Consider the following 20,149-nt stretch of genomic DNA (forward strand, 5'->3'; position numbering starts at 1 on the left):
GAGTGAAGCAATAAAAGATGTCAAGTTGAAACCAAAAGAAAGAAATGAAGGTAACAGCAGAAACGGTGCCAACTTTGATGTAAATCCCAGAGAGGGCAGATCACTGAAGGCTGTCGGCTGGCCCTGGCAGCCTGTGAGTTCTTTCCCTGACCCCCATTCTCCCAAACCGCCTCTTCCACCATTGGTACCGAGGAATGGCTAAGAATCCAGGGGCCATCGAAGCAAAGGCTGTGGGGTTTGGAGGCGTGGGACTGGAAAGTCTAGGTGGATGAGTGAGGTAGGATGCTGTGTGTGTGGAGAGTAGCAGAGAACTCAGGGAGAAACATGCCTGTGCCTTTGCTTCTTTTGTTCATGACTGTTGGTGCTGGCTGGTAAATAAAGGTGATGTCCATGACCATCTGTAACTGTCCATTACTCGATGGCCCTGGAATGCCAAAGCCCTGGGGAAAGAAGGCCCATACTCATATTAAACCCTGGGTCCTCCAGCCAGGAGTCCTGGGACTGGGCCCTCCTCAGGGTCTCCATTTGGGGACCATAGGCCCCTGTTCCACCTGAGATTTATACCTACAGCCAACCAACACCTGAGAAGTTGTGTGGGTAAGTGGGCCCAGGCTCATGAATCATGCCCGGGGGGGGAGAGTCTTGGGATTCGTCCTCATTGGGAGAGGTCCAGATAGTCTCCCATGATGCTGTTCTGTAGGAGGCATTGAATTGAGACAATCTAGGACTTCTTATCTGTAAAGATAGTGGGGCTCATGGGGATTGTGGTTTTTTAGGGTCTGTTTGTGTTTTGGTTTTCTCCAAGCCATAGATCTTGATCGTGAGAGAATCAGGCCCACACACTTTTCCACTGGCTGATTTTCATATATTAAGGAGACATTTTTGCTGATTAAGAGAAAATAGTCCTTTTGTACGGTGTTGGTATTCTGTAAGAGTGAGGGATTGATTATTGCTGCTGGGACCGGGGCCCACTTTTACCTCTGACCCCCCAGCTCATGGCGCCCAGACAATCTGCCTGTTTGCCTTCAGAGTTCAGGAGGCCTTAACCACGCTCCCAGGCCTTAAATTCCTGTGTGTCTCTTTAAAAGAAACAATTGTTAGTTTTTGTTTTGGTGTTGTATAATTGTTTCCTAAAAGAGAATTCTTTAGAGGACTGAAATCTAAATTCTGAGAAAGCCCCAAGCTCTCTCTCATCAGGGAGTACCGGGGTCTGTCTGGGCCAGAAATGTGGCGGGAATGAGGAAGAATGAGTAGTCTAGAAGATTTGGCCTGTTCACACTATACCACAGAAGGGGAGACCTTTGGGTTTCTCAGAGGATGGGACAAGAAAGCAGGCAGGGGCAAGGTGGAGGGGACATGCTGGATGCCTAGCACTGCACGACAGGTCGGCCAAACACCAGTTGAAACAGTTGAGACATGGATTGTGTGGTAGCTCCTGGAGTCCAAAGTCAAGATGCCAGCAGAGGCATGCGCTCTCTGAAGCCTTGAGGGGAGGACCTTGCTTGCTTCTTCCTGGGCTCTTCTGGCAGCTGGCCATCTTGGTGCTCCTTGGCTGGCAGATAGGCCACCACTCTCTTTCCTCACACATTTCATTAGAAGCAGCAAGGAGAAACCAGGCCACACCTTCCACACTGTTCTAGGAATTCTCCTCAGCTAAATATTCAAGTTCATCACTTACATGGTCTACTCTCCACCCAGCAGCCCACCTCAGTTTAGCCTGCCTCCCTGCCCCCTGCCCCCTGCCCCTTTCCATTTATAGCAAGTGCCATCGTCCCTCCAATGTCCAGCAGCGTGGTCCCCACCTCTCTCTGGGACCTCACCAGAAAGTGACCTGGATGCTCATCCTACCACCGACATCCTCTAAGGGCAATCTAGGCCTTTTTTTTATCAAGTACCTCAGAATTCTTCGAGCCCCCATGCATTACTCAATTTTGAAACGACTCCTACATTTTAAGTAGTTACCAGAGCAGGACCCTGCTTCTTGGCCTTAAAATCTATATTAGTTCCCCCAGGAGCTGCTGTAACAAATGACCACAAACTGTTGCTTAAAGGGCAGAAAATTACTTTCTCATTGTTATGGCTACTGTCTCACTGGCACAGGCTACAAGTGCCAAACCGAGACGTTCCCAGGGCCATACTCTCCATGAAGTCTCTGGGGAAGGATCCTTCTTTGCTGCTTCTTAGCTTCTGGTGCTGGCTGTCGTGCTTTGTTCTTTGCCTTCTAGGTGCTTCACTCCAATCTCTGCCTCTTTTGTCACTTGGTGTTCTCTGTGTGTATCTGTGTGTAAACTTCCCTCACTCTGAATGAAACGATTCCAGGCATCGGAGTAGGGCTCAACCTTAACTTCATGACATGACATCACAGAGACCGTGCTCCAAAGAAGGTCACATTCTCAGGTATCAGAGTTAGGACTTCTTTAGGAGGACACAATTCAACCTAGGATGGATGGTAAGAGAGGGACAGTGTGTGCAGTGTGAGGGTACAGTACCCCTGATCTCTTCCTCTCCAGTCCTAGTTGCAGTTACCAGGTTAAGCCCATTGGGATAGTTTTCTTAGGTTCTGCTTCTTGGAAATCTTCTACTGCCTAGGGCTTAGAATCCACATTCCTTGGCCTGGTATTCAACAGTCATTATAATCAGTCTCAACTCCTCTTCCAAGAATGAGATTCTTCTAGATATCATTGTTCCCGTTAATATCCGTTTTACACTTTTGTAAGGAACGAAGGTGATAATGATGGAGAGGCAAGTGCCAGGGACACAGTAGGCTCTCAGTAAATGCTGGTAATGATTCCTGCACTCCAAATTGTTAGCTGTTCTCTGCCTGTGTCCAGTGTTATTTCCACCTCCAAGGGTTGAATCATGCTATTTCTGCCTCTCTTTCTTATCTGTAGTTTTCAAAAAAAGCAAACTCATGACTCCTGGGCAAGTATAAACACATCAAAGATTTGGCTCAACTCATGGCTTAACTAGAGAACCAGTATGATTCTATAATTCGTTCAAAGTTCCTTTGGGTGGCTCAATCAGTTAAGCGTCTGACTCTTGATCTCAGCTCAGGTCTTGACCTTAGGGTCTTGACTTTGGGCTCCATGCTGGGTGTGAAACCTAGTTAAAAACAAACAAATAAGCAAAGAATAAAACAAAAAACACAAACAGAAACACAAACTTCATTTGAAATCAAGGGTTGATGTGTTTAAGAGGGTAGGAAAATGTAATTTTTGAGTTCTGTATTCCACCAGACAGAAAATTCGCTGAGTATCTCCAAGGCAGAGATGTGCAAAAATTCTCTCTGTCCTTAAAGTGTTGTAAAATATCACAGCTGATCATCAAGCACAGCACCACACAGAACAATAGAACACTCCAGTAATCTCTCTTGCCTATTTCTAAATTTTGGATCATTTTCATAGCATTCTCTACTTTGTGATCATAAACAGTCTCCAACAAGTATTGTTGATCCTTGAAGATTATTTTTACCATGCATGGCCTGATTATTTATACAGATGCAGCAAGAATCTTAATTAACTGGAAAAGCCTCCTTGACTTTGCTTGTGAAATCTAGAGCCTAATCATATGAAGCAACTATCAATTCCAAAGGATAAACTTCTTTTGGAAATTTTCAAAATGAGTTTTGAATCAGACGTTTCAAAGCCCCTGCCATTCTTCTATCCTAGGAGTAGGAAACCAAGGCTTAAACACTTTCTCAAGTAAACTTTGCATGCTGTACCCATAAATCTCAATGAATTTCCCTCTTCCTGAGGTCTCCAAAATTTGCCTGGGTTTCTGGACTACCTGGGACTGGACTTCCTTACTCCCAGAGATTGGGATCCTGGAAGCCAGACATCATATTAGTTTTCTTATGAAGGTTTTGGAGACATTAGCTCCACATGTAACAACAACAATTGCTCCTTAGCAGTGGTCTGATGGTCTTTGATGAAACAACAATCACTCTCATATATCACCCTGTACATATGGCTTTGCTGCAGAATCAATTTTTCCAGTGGTATCTTTGTAAACAAGAGGACAGAATTTTATTAAACCTATGAAAATGGTTCTATCATCATGAAAGTGAATGAAACTCAGTAGAAGCATTTGTTTCTCAATTTTGAGGGTAGGTGAAGATGAGGTAATGTTTAAAGACGGTTGTTGTGGGTTTATAGATACACAATCTACTAATTCGTTTAAGGAGAAAGAAATAAGGTTTCCACAAATAGCCATACAAGTAGAACATCAAACAGAATGCCATCAATATTCCAAACAAATAACCATAATGGCACATCTTGAGTCCGTTCACTCAGTCCTATGTCATTACTTCTCACTCTGCTGGATCTTGAGTCAGTCGTCTGATTTCCTGAGGTACATATGCTTCCAGACTGAGAGTCCCAGTAGTCCTGGCTTTGCTCACTGGCAAGAGTCTGAGCATTGAGTCAGTGCTGCCATCTTGGAAACCTGCTCTGAAGAGTCTCTTTGAGGCAACAGTAGTTCAGAGCACGTCCTACAGTTTTTCCCCTGAAGCTCCAAGACTGTGACCCTCTGGTGAAGACACAAATTCTGAGTGGTCACTTTTGGTAGATCTTCGGAGAAGCCTTAGGAGGAAGCAGAGACCTGTTTGAGAACAGGACTGACTGGTTGTGGTTCATAACGGAATATAACATCGTGGAAGACAGTAAAAGGCTCTTTGGGGGGCATGGTCCTTATTTCATGAGGGTTTGGTCAATGTTTCCTTTGAGGGATTCAGCCCCAAGTGCACTGTCATACCTAACACCTCTATCTCTTTTGTGACACGACTGCCATGAGGCTGCAAGAGGCAGCTCTTCTTGCACATCCGTGGAGCCAGAAGACAATTTCATTAAAGACATGTGAGAGCAGGGGTGTAGATAATCCAGATCCCTTATCCTGGTATAGAGGCTGTGGAGGTGCTGAGTCTTCCTTTTCATGCAGTGCCCTTTGGGGGTAGAGTGAGTGGGGAGAAACCAGGAAACCTTGATTGATATCCACTTAAAAGAGGTTGATACAAATTAGAAGTGAGTAGATTTATTTGGCACCAAGAGAGAAGGCTTCAGAATCCCTAACCCCCAACATGATGGTATTTGGGGATAAGGTAAGTGGGTTTCCATGAGTTCATGAATCTGGGGTCCTTTTGACGGGATTAGTGTCCTTGTAAGAAGAGATAGCAGAGAGTTGCTTCCTTGCTCCATCATGTATGGACACGGTGAGACGGTGCCATCCACAAATTAGGAGGTGAGCCTTCTCCAGGGAAACAAGTAGGCTGGCACATTGGGCTTGGGCTGCCCAGTCTCCAGAACTGTGAGAAATGAATTCCTGTTGTTCCTGCTCCCAGGCTGTGGTATTATGGTTGTGCAAGCTGATTAAGACAGCATCTCTGATGTGTAGGTGAGCCTTAGAAGGGTAATCTATGAGACTAGCATAGAGGGTTCTATTACTACTTCTAAATAATACCTATTGATCACTATGGTTTGAGTACCATTTCATGTGTACAAATTTATCTGGTTTCACAATGACTGTCTGAAGTAAGTATTCCATTTTAAAGATTAGGTTACCTCTAATCTTTAGAGAGGTTAACTGACCCAAATGTGGCAGGCTGAATGGTGGCCCCCGAAAGATGGCCACACTCTAATCCCCAGAGCCTGTGAATGTTACCTTATTCCATAAGCATCTTTTCAGGTGTGATTAAGTCAGTGACTTTGAGATGGGGAGATTATTCCGGATTATCTGGGTGGGCCCCAGAGGTACTCAGAAAGGTCCTTCTAAGGAGAGGCATGTAGGCAATGTGATAAAGGCAGAGAGATTGGTGTGATGTGGCCACAAGCCCAGGACAGCTGGCAGCTTCTAGAAGATGTAAGAAGCAAGGGATGGATTCTCTCCTGGAGCCTCCAGAAAGAACCAGCTCTGGAAGACCTTGATTTTATCTCCATAAAACTAATTCCATGCTCTTGTCCTCCATAACTGCAGAAGATGAAGTTTATATTGCTTTCAGCTACTAATGTTTTGGGAATTTGTTATGGAGGCAATAGGAAATGGATCCACCAAAGTTCCAAAGACGATATGTAGAAGAAACAGGACAATGGGGGAACGATGCTTTTAAACTACTGTTATTATTTCTGCACTATTTTGATAAGTTGAGCTTTGAGATTATCTAGATCTGAGCATCAGAAAACACCCTGAGCCCCACAAGAAGACTCCTATAGAATTCAAAGAATGTCTCTTAATGACCCCACACCTTTTGAAAATTCATTATATCCACATTTCTGTGTGTGTGTGAAATGGAAAGAATCAAAGGAAAACATAAAAAAGGAAGCTGTGGCTTTGTCCACATGTATCTCTCTGCTTCTATGTGGAAGGAGCAAGATCCTGGGTGGAAAGTTGTGTTTCCAGGGTTGCAGGTGGAGACAAGCGGTGGAGAGGCCTGTGGCTCACAGCATAGGTGCAAGTGGAAGGAAGCCCTCAATGATCAGGAGCGTGGCTAAGTGAACAATTCAGATATGGGGCTACACTGCTTCTATCCAGAATCTTCTAGAAGGAGATCACTCCTAACTTAGGGCTCAGGATGGGACTGATGGGGGCCACATGCTCCTTTTTGACCAATGATCACAAGGCTGTTACCATTTGAGACCCACATCTGATTTCTTGTGGCATCCATGGATTCTGTGTCAACTAGTCTCCTGTTCCCTCTAGGGAACTTAACAGCGTACCTGAGCATAATACCTGGAGAAGCAATTAGCTGACCATGAAAACATCCAAGGACAAGTTTCACTCAAGGAATATGTAGCTTGAAATGAAACTAGGAAATGGTAGAGATATTTTGAGCAGGAAATATGATTCTAGCTCTCCTCTAGACTTTTATGTATGCAGCCTCATCAAGACCAAGTTCATGGGTATGTGACCTGTGCCGTTGCACAGGGCCTTGTACTTAGAAGGATTTACTGTTCTGTTGATGTCATCTTGAAATTCTTATTTTTTTTTGTTTGTTTTTGACAAAGGGCCTGGCATATTCCTTTTGTGCCAGACTTTGCAAATTACATAGCTGGTCCCGGTCTGTGTCTTTATTGCAAGTTGGAAAACAGTTACCTGGGGCCCTCCAAGTCATTATCACCAATAACTGGTCTAATGATATGGACCAATAATATAGTATTAATACAATAATTTCCAAATCTAGCTGCTTCCCTCCATGGGTTGCCTCCCCATTGGCCACTACTTCCTGCCACATTTAGTTCTCTTAGTACCCACCTTCAAGTGTGAGCATCAAGTAATCCCATGTCTCAATGTAGTGAACAAAAATATATAATCAAAAACATTATAATTTTATGATGATGCAACAGACAACTGGAACAGCTGGTCAACCATGAGAGGTTTGACCATCTGCCTATCATCTCAAAGTTTCCAGAGCAGGTTGGAGTGGATGCACTGGCTAAATCTGGGAAAATCTACCTGTGCCTGGGTCTGGGGTAGAGGAAAGTAGGAAGGTTGTAGGGGAAAGTTTGATCTCCTCCCTGGATGCATCTCTTCTTGTCAGGTCATGCATATTTTGGGGCTTGAAAGAACAATATGAAGAAAACCAGAGAAGGTGTACGGTCATTGGAAGACTTTTTCCAGGCCACATCTTCCTTTTTTTCTCTTGGCTCCCAATGGTTTATACTCTTGGCTTTGTACCTGAAGGCTGGTAAATTCTTAATGAGTAACTTGAGACCTTCATGAAAGACTATCATGAAAACCCATATGATACAATCACTGGGAAGTATCTCAGGCTCTAAATTTGGACACATCTAACTATCTTCTTCCTAAAATCACCCCAGAGTCTCCCACGCCATGCAGGGAAGATGATCCAACACCATGCCTGGCTCTGTGTGCATGATTTGTGTCATGTAATAAGGGCCTTTGGGATCCACCAGTATAACCCCAAACAACCAACATAGGTTTGGAAAATTTGGTGTGAGAGCAGGCACATGGAGAAAAAGCTTACACCTTGGTAAAACTAAAGCACTCCTCCAATTATAGGGCAATATTTCTGTCTCTTTAAAGTCAAATAGTTCCTTCACTAGCTCCACCCAATCTGAGCTTCCTGCTTCAGAGGTTTAAAGGGTGCAAACACTTTTTCCTCACAGTGAAAGCAAAAGCAGCAGCTCAAACAGATTCTTTGGAGAACAATGGGGAACTTATTAGCTCCTTCAAAAGAAGGTGAGCCTGGCCTGGGAGCAATGGAGGCGTGAGGGGCAGCAGGACATAGGGGTGTGCATGGGTGTGGGTTCTGGTCCTAGAAGGGGCTGGGTACTGTGCCAACAGCCCAGCAATGAGGATGCTACCACAGGGGTCTTGGTAGAAGGCAGGGTGGGACTGAGGAGATTGAGTGGCCCATGTCCACACGTCTCCTATTTATCAGGACAAACTTGCTGAACAGCATATCTTCCATCATTTGCTGTCATGACAGAGTGAGTGCTGCCTGACACCCCATTCATTTCCCTTAGTGGGAAACTAGTGTCCTCAAGGCAGGTCTTTAGAGCTGGAAGGCAATTTAGAGACAAGTCTGGCCCAATCCCTCTCTTACCTGAAAGAAAATCTGAATCCCAGACGGTGTGCATGTGGTATTATCAAATTCCCCGGGATTCCCAGGTCACAAATGGCACAGGAAGTCTAGAATTCAGCTGGCGGTGTCCTTTCCCACATTTAAGGAGAGAAATGGTGTGATCAACAGTGTAACAGAGGAGGTAAGGAAGGGGTGCCTTGGGGATAGAATGAGCTATTCTATAGAAAACAAATGTGTGTGAAGCCCTTTGGTTGCCTTCCCTAATTCCAGGGTTGCTACTAGTTCACGTTTCTGGAGAGAGAGTGAAATACCTCCCCTGGCCTCCCATGATCTATTTCTGATCCAATGTAAACAGAAATGTAGAATCAAGGACCTGAGAAGGAACCAGGAAGAGGCCAGAGCTTGCAAGGGTTATGCATGAGCATAGGGGTCAGACATACTTTATATTGGATCCCTCCTCTGCCCAAAGCCCATTAGCGCAGTGACCTTGGGCAACTTTCTCAGCATTTCTGAGCCACATCTATTTCCTCATTTAAAAAACTAGAGTGGGGGCGCCTATCTGACTCTGTGGGAAGAGCATGGGACTCTTGATATCAGGGTTGTGAGATCGAGCCCCACGCTGGGTGTAGAGATAAATTAACTAAATAATTAATACACTTCAAACATTAGAATACTAAAAATTACTAAATTACTAGAATACTAAAAATTTTATCATTTTATCAGTAAATATTTACATATGTATGTCTGGGAGATAAAGGTCATTAAAATATACCATGATCAGACTTCAGAAAGCAACTAGAATTTTTAAACAATTACCAGGTGTATTCCAATCCCCAGATTGTCTCATAGATTTTAAAATTGAAATCAGGGGTGCCTGGGTGGCTCAGTCGGTTGTGTGTCTGACTTCGGCTCAGGTCATGATCTCACAGCTCGTGAGTTCGAGCCCCGCGTCGGTCTCTGTGCTGACAGCTCAGAGCCTGGAGCCTGCTTCTGCTTCTGGGTCTCCCTCTCTCTCTGCCCCTAACCCACTCGCATTCTGTCTCTGTCTCTCTTAAAAATAAATAAACATTAAAAAAAAATTTTTTTTAAAAATAAAATTGAAATCAGCTCCAAATATGGTTTATAAATTGCAATTATTTTAAGTTTAATTTGATAAATAAGTTTTCACCTTTCTGTTTCTTTTTGTAAAATGTGTCTTTTAAAGAAACGGTTGATCTTTATCCAAGAGAATTGGACAGTGTACATTTTGCTCGTTAAATCCTCAAGATGTCATATGACATGTTCTTCTAGTTTCAATGTTTGTATAAATTTAAATTTAAGGAGAGGCTTGATCAGATTAAGGCTTGCCTGGTTATTGGGTGGCAATATTTCATAGGTGCAGTTGTAAACGTCCAGCAGAAGGCACCTTATATATTCTTCTGTCTCTTTCTGTAATGTAGCAGACAGTAATGATAGCCTAGACTAACTTTGTTTCATTAACGGTCGCAAATTATAATATTATAATTCTATCATTCTTTCTTCATTTATTGGATGGCATAATCCTTTAAAAAGAAAGTTCCCCTGAATCATACTTTCATTTCCATAAGGTGTAGTTAATAAGACAAAAGGAATGCTTGATTCTTTTTTGTCCATGTTCAGACTGATGACATCATTTCCTAGCATACCCCAAAGAGAACACTTCATTTCTTTTGCGTTGCTGGTATTGTTATGAATTCATGAACTTCAACATATTTGATGAATTTTAATCCATTGAAATTATTATTCTCATTGGTACACAAATTACCCCATCTCTGTCTGTCCAGTCAACCTCTTCAAGTTGGCTCTGTAGTCCTTTCGGTAAGATCCAAAAATTGTTTTTTGAAAGTGATCTCTGCACCCAATGTGGGGCTAGAACTCACGAACGTGGGATCAAGAGATGCATGCTGTATTGACAGAGCTAGCTAGGCGTCCCACGGTCTGAGTAGTTTCTGGTAGAATCCTCGCTTTCTAGTATGAGTAGATAGTCTAGGATCCAAGTGTACATTTCATGGCCCACATCTGGAATCGGTACCTTCTCCTAAGAGTCCTAAAGTTTTTGGTGGGAAATGGCATTTGAAGGGCACAGTATGGGTGCTAAGGGTGTTCATTGCCACTGGGTTTGTCCTTGGGCTTCAAAACTACACATGTGCACAAAAAGCTAAGTATAGGACAGGATTCCTGAAAGCAATTTAAGATTTTCTTGACGTTTTTTCCCCCTATTTGGCCTTAAACTATATCCCATTAGGACATTAGCCAATGAAGCAACTGCATTTTCAAGTTTCTTGGACCAATTCTTTGTGTGGTTTGTCTATTACACCAATTACTATGTATTTAATTTGCTTTTGATTTTTACTAGTTATCTTAAAATATAGTTTTTGTTTATAATTATGAAGCTATTTACAGATGTTCCTCACTTTCCACAAGCAGAACGTTCCTATGAAATCTTTTATGAAACAAAATGACATAAAGGATAGAAGCCATTACTATCAAAGTACATGGAAAAAGGGTGCGCATTCCCAGATCTCCCCCAAATAACCTCCCTTATGTGTTTCTGATACTTTTAGACACAACTTGTTAACAGATGCACAAATTCAATTGAGAGAAAGCCCACATACTCATCTGGCTCACAGCTCTGGTGGCTGGATGGTGAACCCCTGTGTGAGGTTCCCGGGGAAGGTGATTGGCAGCTGGCGTGGACAACGACCCACTCGGCCTCTCTATTAGCTCAACTGGCTGTAAAACAAATGCGGAACGCTGTATTCGTGTTCAGCTTTTTTTTGTACAAATGAAAAATCCTCTTTGAATTTATGTCAGCCAGCAACAGCAAGTACACATGTAGGTCTTTCATAAAGGAAAAGAGCTGTAATTCGAACTCTCAAAAAGAAGGAAGTACATGCTTTCAAGACAAATCTATGAAATCGAAGTATATTCAAAACAGTTTCCAGCTTCTACCTTGTCCCCCGCCTTATTCCTCCCATCCCTCTGTCAGCAACTTCTTTGGTGACGGTTCAGATGATCTGCCATTGCTTTTTCATGTGCATGAAATATATGTTGCACTTTGTACCTACAGTTCATGTTCCTCCCCACTAGAGAAATGACAGTAAAGTAAATATTATTTTCTTCACTTTGCCTTTTTTTTTTTTTTTTTTTTTGCTTAGTGAAATATCCTGGATATCTCTCCATCCTGGCATAGAGAGGTATTTCTTATTCCTTTCTACAGTTGGATAGTACATCACTGTGTGTATATACCTTAGTTTATTCAACCAGACTCCTACTGGTGGGTATTTGGTGGATTTTTTGTCTTTAATTATTACAAATAGTGACACAGAGAATAAACATATGCCAATGTTTTCCTGTGTTTTTGTCAGTGTAGCTCTGGGACATGAGGAAGGGGAATTTCTTCCTCTACCCTTCAAAGTCTTCCAGCTGCACTAAGAATTACATTCACTTGAGGCAGATTAACAAGAGAAAAAAAAAGCAGTGTGCACAAATGCTCAGTAATGAAACTAAGACCAAGAGAATTGACCAAGGCAGGCAGTTTTTATACTTTTTAGGCAAAGAGACGATGGATCTGTGAGGGATTGACAAAACAAGGAAAACTTAACTTTGGGAGCATCTGTTAGGGAGGAATTCTAAAGAGACTTTGGGCTGGGGTAGTAAATTAGTAGAAAGTAGTGGGCTGTTTATACAGTCTTCTTGGCTCTAAATCTCCCATCCCTGGTCATAAGGGTGTCTCTTTACCTCCTGGGACAGGAAGGGCACCTTTTACACGGGAGATTTGTTTCCTGCTTGCAGGGGGACAGAAGAGGGTCTTAGTAATCTTCCCATACAGGCTGTATCTTAAGTTAATTTTATTTAAAATAGTCAGTATGCCGGGGCCCCTGGGTGTCTCAGTCGGTTGAGCGTCCGTCTTCGCTCAGGTCATGATCTCACAGTTCGTGGTTTCCAGACCCGTGTCAGGCTCTGTGCTAACTGATTTTTGGAGCCTGGGGCCTGCTTCAGATTCAGTATCTTTTTCTCTCTCTGCCCCTCCCCTGCTCACGCTTTGTCTCACTCTGTTTCTCCAAAATAAATAAATGTAAAATTAAAAAAAAAAAAGAAATAGTCTGTATGCCAACATTGCACGTTTAGGGGTGATATGCCCTTTACCACTACAGGCATAAATCCTAAAATTGGGACTCACAATCCAAGAATAAATGTATATGTAATTTGTATGATATTGCTAATTTCTCCTCTGTAGGTTTTAGACTGTTTTTCAATTTCATTAGCCATGGAGAAGAGAACCTGTATCCTCTCAACCTTTACTGACTGATTATAGCAGCAAATTTTTGGATTTTTGCCAAATCCGTAAGTGGAGAAATAGTATCTCAGTGTAATTTTAATTTACTATATTTAGTTATTTTCTTTTCCTATGTTGAATTTATTTTTCTCTACTTTAAGGGAGTGTTCATATATTTTTACATAGTTGAGGAGCATTGGCATTTCTTTTTTTTCTTTGAACTGTCTATTCCTATGTCTTGCTCCATTTTCTATCGAGCTATTGGAATTTGCCTCTCTGCTTTTAGGTATTCTTTGTGTAAGGGGAGAATTCACCCTCTTTGATATAATCTGACATTCGTATTTTAATTGTCTGTGATGTTCGTTGTCTCCCCTTGTCTTTTAGGTCTTTATGTAGTCAGATGTATGAATCCTTTTCCTTACAATCTTTCAAATCTTAGAAAGAGTTGCCCCGCCCCTAGGTTACAAAGGATTTGTCTGAGTTTCTTCTAGTATTTATGTGGATTGATTTTTAGTGTTTATATTTCTAATGTATTTGGCAAGTGAATGGCGTGAAGACGTGGGTGCAGTTTTGTCTTTTTCTGTGTGGTTTTCTAGTTATCCCAATGCTGGTTATTAGTCCATCTTTCTCCCCATTGCTGTGAGATGCTGCTTTACTGAAGATAAATGTAACGTAATACATTTAACTGGATACTCATGAATATAGTAGACCAATTAGGACTATTTCTGAATTGTCTGTTTTTGTTTTCTGTTCTGTCTCTGTTCACACACATGTCATACTGCCTTAATTATAGGGGTAAGATATTTTACTACCTGGTAGAGATGGCCCTCCCTCATCATTCTTCTCTTTTTTGACTCTACAGGCTATTTTTCTTTCTTCATTCATCCAAATGAACTTAATAGTCAACTATTTTAGCTGCAGAGAAAAAATGGTGACAAATTTGTTAAAATTTATATTTCTATAAAATCACATTAAAGAAGTATCTGTTAAAACAGCATTGAATTTGGGGAAATGTCTGTTCTACATCAAAGTATTTTTCTTCTTAACTCTACTAAAGGGGATGTATTGTAACAATCCATTTTCTCATATTGAACCACCCTAGTATTTCTGAAAGAAATCACACTTAATTATGGGGTATTACTTTTTAGTGTCTGACAATTTATTTGGGATTTTTGCATTAGTATTCGCAAATGAGACATGTCTGTAGCTTTATTTATTGGTGAAATCTTTGTTAGCCTTTGGGATCAATATCATACTTGTGGCATAGAAAGAACAGGAAAGATTTCCTTTTGTTTTAAGTCATCAGGAATAGTTTAAGAAAGGTTAAGTGAGATCCCCATGAAACCATCTGGATCTGGTACTCTTTTGTAGGGGAACTCTTTAACTACTTTATTGTTTCTTCCATGGTGAGTGAATTGTTTCATCTTTTTGTCTTTATGGGACCAACATGGATAGTACACTACTGCAGGTTTTCATGGAGAAACACAAAGGAGATAAGAGGAATGTGATGGTTTCCACTTACCTTCGTTGACTCTTTTTCTTCTCCTTCCCTTTTTTATGACATGGCAGACCCTCAGGACAACAGTCTGAGGATTGTTTTGGTGGGGAAAACTGGAAGTGGGAAGAGTGCAACGGCAAACACCATCCTGGGGAGTAGAGTCTTTGAGTCTAAAGTTGCTCCCCATGCTGTCACTCCCACGTGTCAAAAAGCATCCAAGGAATGGAAGGGGAGAAAACTTCTTGTTGTTGACACCCCAGGGCTCTTTGACACCAAGGAGACCCTGGATACCACATGCAGGGAAATCAGCCAGTGTGTCCTCTACTCCTGCCCTGGGCCCCACGCCATCGTCTTGGTCATCCATCTGGGCCGCTACACAGATGAAGAGCAGAAGACCGTGGCATTGATCAAGTATGTCTTTGGGAAGCCAGCCTTGAGGCACATGATCGTGTTGTTCACTGGCAAAGATAACTTGGAGGGGCAGAGTCTGAGTGACTTCTTAGCAGATGCAGATGTGAAGCTAAAAAACATCATCAGAGAATGTGGGAACCGCTGCTGTGCCTTCAACAACAGAGCCTCAGAGGCCAAGAAGGAAGCTCAAGTGCAGGAGCTGGTGGAGCTGATAGAGGAGATGGTGCAGAGCAACGGAGGGGATTACTTTACTGATGCCATTTACGAGGACACAGAGAAGAGGCTGAGACAACGGGAAGAAGACCTGAAGAAGATCTACACCGATCAATTAAATAATGAAATTCAACTAGTAGAAAAGGAATATGCTGATAAATCACAGGAAGAACGGGAGGAAAAAATAAAATGGCTAAAGAGGATTTATGATGAACAATTAAAAAACATCAGGGAAGAAGCTGAGAAGGGCATATTTGAACATGTTTTAGATGGGATTAGGAGGGTGCTTTCAAAAATATGGCATATGTTTTGGCAGTAAAGAACATTTCATTTTTTCTTTTGAATTTATGATGATTTGCGATAGTGGTAGATTGTAGTTTCCATAGATAGCTGTGACAGTAGCTTCTACTTATTCCTCCTATAACCTGACCCTGTTACTCCTGCCACTGACTTGCGGGGCCTGTGTCCTCTACCTTGGAACTGGGCAGATCTGGGACCATTTCAATTAATAGCAGATGGTTGAAGCAACACCTTGTGACTCTAAGGTTACATGTGGGCAATGCTTCCTTGCCCTGTTGGGGTTCTTGCCCTTGGAACTTGACTGTCATGTTGTGAGAAAGCCCAGGCTGCCTCTTGAGAGGCCCCCATGCAGAGGGCCTGAAGTCACTGGCCCACTTCCCAGCTCACCTTTCATTTGTGACTCACACCAACTTGCCCGCCATGCAAATGAGGCAACACAGAAGCGGGCCTTCCGGCTGCCCCGCCATCTCAGGCGAAGTTGCAGAAAGCAAAGATGATCCATTCCCACTGAGTCCTGCCCAAATGGCAGCTTTATGAGAACAAATAAATGATGGTTTTTGTTTTTAACCACTGAGCTTCAGAATGGTTTGTTATGCAGTGAGAACTAACCAGAACGAAGCGTCTTTCCAGCTCTCAGTCCCCACCGCCTCCCCTTGCCACCTGTCCCTCTTCACACAAAGTTGGCATAATCAGGCAATGGCATATAGAGTTCAAAGACTCAGGAAAATTCAAATCAGAAATCCTGCACATGTTAAGTGTCTGAACCACTGGTCACATGCGTCGTTGCACCGCATGGCCACAAGTACTATGTTAGGGAGGTATCGGGTTTCTCTGGAAAGATTGTTCTGGGGTTCATGGAGATCTGAAAGTCACAGGATTCTCTTACTGTGTTTCTCTCTTTTCTTTTTTTAGGGACCATCCTAACTTAAAATGTCTCCACTTGTATCTGAAAAATCCCATCTGGGCCACATAGTCTTCATTTGCCTCTGCAGAATCACACTTCACCCAGCTCTTTGCCCCCTGAGGCTGATCTAGTTGCACTACATCGGTGGGATCTCTTGCTCTCTGACTTCTGCCTGGCTGGCCAATGGGAAGTCCAAGTCAGAGGCCCTGTGGAAGTAGAAAAGCAAGGTTGGGGTGTCCATTCCCCCACCTCTCTCTCTGCAGGGCCATCTCTGACTAACTGCAACCCTACGCCAAAGCTCACAGCTCCTCCCTTGGTGGCCTTTCTACCCAACTCTTCTTCTGCATTCCAGTCTTTCTTCACCCCTTCAGGTGGGACTCAATTTTCTTATCGATACTATCAATGTCACTGTGGTTTCCAAATTCCCTGCGTCCACAGTGTGTAAGAGGCCCCTTCTCTAAACTTTCTCCAAGTACCTAATGAGAGCAAACTATCTTTTCCCCGTGAGAACCTGATTGATAAATCTTATGGTACTCAGTTCTCTTTCAGAGCATCTTTATTGTTGTTGATGGTTTTACATTCCCTCTAGTGCTTGTTTTCTGACACCAGAAAATCTCTTTTTACCCTTCCATGCTGTGACATTTGCAGTAAGTAGATGAAAGGTTCTGTCTTGCTAAAATAATAGAGAAATTTCAAAGTTAGATTGGTGACTGTCAGTCACTCACAATGATTGCAGACATCCCAAATCCAAATTATTAGAATTTTTATTTGTCCTTTGTTTTGTCTGTGAACATGACTGAGAGTATTTACCATATCAGTGACTTTTCAGGAGACAGATTAGAGATTAACTCTGGAAAACTTAAGAATCTAAATACCAGCTCATTCTAAGATTCATCACCAGTATTCAGAACGCAGTAAAAGCAACACGGAAGAAAAAATCCTCTCCTGAGAAAACATGTGTCAAAGACAAAGTGAGAACAAAGTACTCTTTGCCATCATGCAGTTCTTATGTTCAAAAGTACTTCCTTGTAAGTGACTCATCTGTGTGATGGTATCTCTAGAGAGGTAAGTATTCATGCTCTCCTGACTTTTTTCATTTCAGAACCGTTTAAAAGATATTTTCTCTCAGAGATATGCAGAAGCATTCTTAATACAATTAACCTGTGTGAGGGCCGTTTTAATGTGCAGCTTATGTGAGCTAATTTCTTTTTTCCCAACCTTAGGTTCTATTTTGGAAGGCAACACATACCCAGAGAAAAACGAGTAAATCAGATAAATCATTATCTCTTCACCTGACAATTGAAATATTGCTCACTCACTTCTTAACATATTTTATGTCCCAGTTTTCCCTGAAGATGGTTCTATTTCAGTGCTGAAGACTGTGGTATTTCCAGCGCTTAATGTGTGCATGATCCCTGTTGTTGAAATAGGTGATAGTCATGACCCATGATGGGGCATTTAAACAAGGATTTATAGAAGAAGACCTGAGGAAGGATTTAGGTGTGAAGTCTTCTGTGAAGGATGTGTAGGATGTGTCCATGTGGGTGATGGGTAGGATGATCATGCTTCTGTTCAGAAACAGGAAAGTTCAGGGTGACAGGTAAGATTTTCAGGGGAAGGGTAGAGTCAGGAGCAACAGCGTTCAGTTAGGTTTGTGACAAGTTGAATATCAGATGTCAAAGGTAGGGTCCAATGTAAATGACCTGCATTAACTTGAAATCTGGGTCCGAAGGTTATGTGAAAGGCTTGGGGTAAATGTGGGTGGATATTAACATAAATATCTCCAATTTCAGCTGAATCTTTCTAATTTCCAATACCACACAGTCAAAAGCTATATGCCAGAAGATCCACATAGGATGCCCAAAGGAAGAAGCGGGAACCAGTTTTGTGAGATTTATTCCTTCAACTAATTTTTTTTTTTTTTTTAAATTTTTTTTTCAATGTTTTTTATTTATTTTTGGGACAGAGAGAGACAGAGCATGAACGGGGGAGGGGCAGAGAGAGAGGGAGACACAGAATCGGAAACAGGCTCCAGGCTCCGAGCCATCAGCCCAGAGCCTGATGCGGGGCTCGAACTCACAGACCGCGAGATCGTGACCTGGCTGAAGTCGGACGCTCAACCGACTACGCCACCCAGGCGCCCCTCCTTCAACTAATTTGATAGATATTTGAAGGGGTCAAGAGGAAAGGACTTTTTCTTTTTAGGTTTTATTTAAGTAATCTCTACACCCAACATGGGGCTCCACCTCATGACCCTGAGATCAAGTGTCTCATGGTCTTCCAAATGATCCAGCCAGGCATCCCAGGAGGAATGACTTTTAAAAGAGAATGCTTCAATTATAGGTACAATGACAAATTTGAATTGGTCAATTCTTGGGGTTCATCTGTAGAGCAATCATCCCCCCAGTGCAGAAGGTGACCCAGGTGTAACCGTGTGACTATATAAGGGAAGCCCCACAGGGACTCCTCTCTGCGTGCCATATCCAGCGAGATGGAGGTTTTCTTTTCCCGAAAGCTAGTGAGGTGGCCTCAGGACTTTGATGCTGCCAGACGGATGTGGGTGGTGTATGTTAAGAGACTTGATGTGTGTCTTTTGGAGTTTGGCTTTGCTCCCTGCTGGTCCCATGGGATACATGAAGGTTATTGCTGTGTTCTGTGGAGGGAGCAGGGTACACACGGTGGTGGCTGTCTTGGAAGCAGTCAAAACTTTCACTAAGGAGCAGGGAGGGGGGGCAAAAGTATAGGTTCCTCATATCAAATGTGGGCCATACAGTAGGGAGGCAGCCAAAGCCAGTTTGAAGGGGACTTGCCCAGGGGCCCAGCAGGGATCCCAACAGCTTCTGTGTGGACCAGAGGTCTGGAAGTCCAGGCACCAGGAACAGACATGGAAGCAATCGGCGGGAGGGGAGAGAGTGGCCGTCTGTTGGACTTGTGATTGCAGATTCCCAGGGAAGACTCTCTAAAGACTCATTAAAGGTCTCCTGGGCGGGGGAAGAGGCACTAAGTATGCTGCCACCATCCCCCACCCCCACCAAGGCCAGACTACACCTGACTGGTCTTCAGTGTTCCTGCCTCTTCTCCCCCAGCCCATGAGCAATCAGAGCCAAGGCAAGGACAGGAGGAGAAGGGCAGGTTGGGGAGAGCTCTAAGCAGCCCTGTCTACACTGCAGGTTCTTCTCCGGGAGCAGGTATATGCCAGGGATTGTAGAAAATGTACCCTTCAGTGAAACTGAATAATTTTTTAAAGTGTTTATTTATTTTTGAGAGAAAGAGAGGGAGACAGAGTATGAGTGGAGGAGCGGCAGAGAGAGAGGGAGACACAGAATCTGAAGCAGATATGTATTTTGCTGATTAATTTTCATTCTTTCTCTTTCCTAATACACACTGAAAGCTAAATTGTAATTTTTCATAGGCTTTGAAATGCAGTAATTTAATTACACTTCATTCCAAATATTGATCAATTTCTGTTTTTGTCTCTTTTGACCCATCAGTTATTTAAAACTGTGTTCTCCAATTGCTAAACATATGACATTTTATTTACTTTTCTTTTAATTACATTGTGGTCAGGAAATGTTGTCTATGGTATTTCAAAAATTTTAGAGCATTTCTTCATGGACAAACATAAGAACAACGTTAATAAATTTTTCCTATGTACTTGAAAACAAGTGGCTCAGAAATTTCATGAAATAGTCTACATATGCTCATTAGGTCTAACTTATCAATCATGTGTACTTTTTGATTTTTTTGTATCTGCCTGTTCTAGCAACGAGAGGTGTGTGTTAAAATCTGTCACCATACATGGAGATTTGTCTGTTTCCTCTTGTGATTTGATTATTCCCTTTATACATGTGATGCCTCCCTTTGTGGTGCATATCAATGTAAAACTGTGTTTTGTCTTGACGAGTGGGACTACTTACACCTGATGAACAGGGCAGGTGTTTCGAGACCGTGGTGTGCATTCAACTCATCTTCTCTACTCTCCCCACTCTT

At 42.6% G+C, this 20,149-nt stretch overlaps 2 protein-coding genes across 6 annotated transcripts in view; both read left to right on the forward strand.

Moving 5' to 3' along the window:
• The window catches only part of LOC132677342 (GTPase IMAP family member 7-like), a 275,671-nt gene that overhangs the window by 208,773 nt on the left and 46,749 nt on the right, over positions 1-20,149 (forward strand). The window lies entirely within an intron of this gene.
• Positions 8,107-15,822, forward strand: LOC145715318 (GTPase IMAP family member 7-like). The gene is made up of 2 exons (XM_081795104.1): positions 8,107-8,190; positions 14,403-15,822. Exons 1-2 carry the CDS (start codon positions 8,160-8,162, stop codon positions 15,272-15,274), a joined length of 903 nt encoding a protein of 300 aa, XP_081651230.1. The 5' UTR covers positions 8,107-8,159; the 3' UTR covers positions 15,275-15,822.

Source organism: Panthera onca, chromosome A2 (genome assembly GCF_046562875.1).
Source record: "Panthera onca isolate mPanOnc1 chromosome A2, mPanOnc1 haplotype 2, whole genome shotgun sequence".
In the NCBI taxonomy this organism is placed as follows: Eukaryota; Metazoa; Chordata; class Mammalia; order Carnivora; family Felidae; genus Panthera; species Panthera onca.

Coding starts and splice junctions, on each gene's coding strand:
- LOC145715318 (XM_081795104.1), top strand. CDS start 8,160: ATGGGGAACTTATTAGCTCCTTCAAAAGAAG. Junction 8,191..14,402: donor ATTAGCTCCTTCAAAAGAAG/GTGAGCCTGGCC, acceptor ATGACATGGCAG/ACCCTCAGGACAACAGTCTG.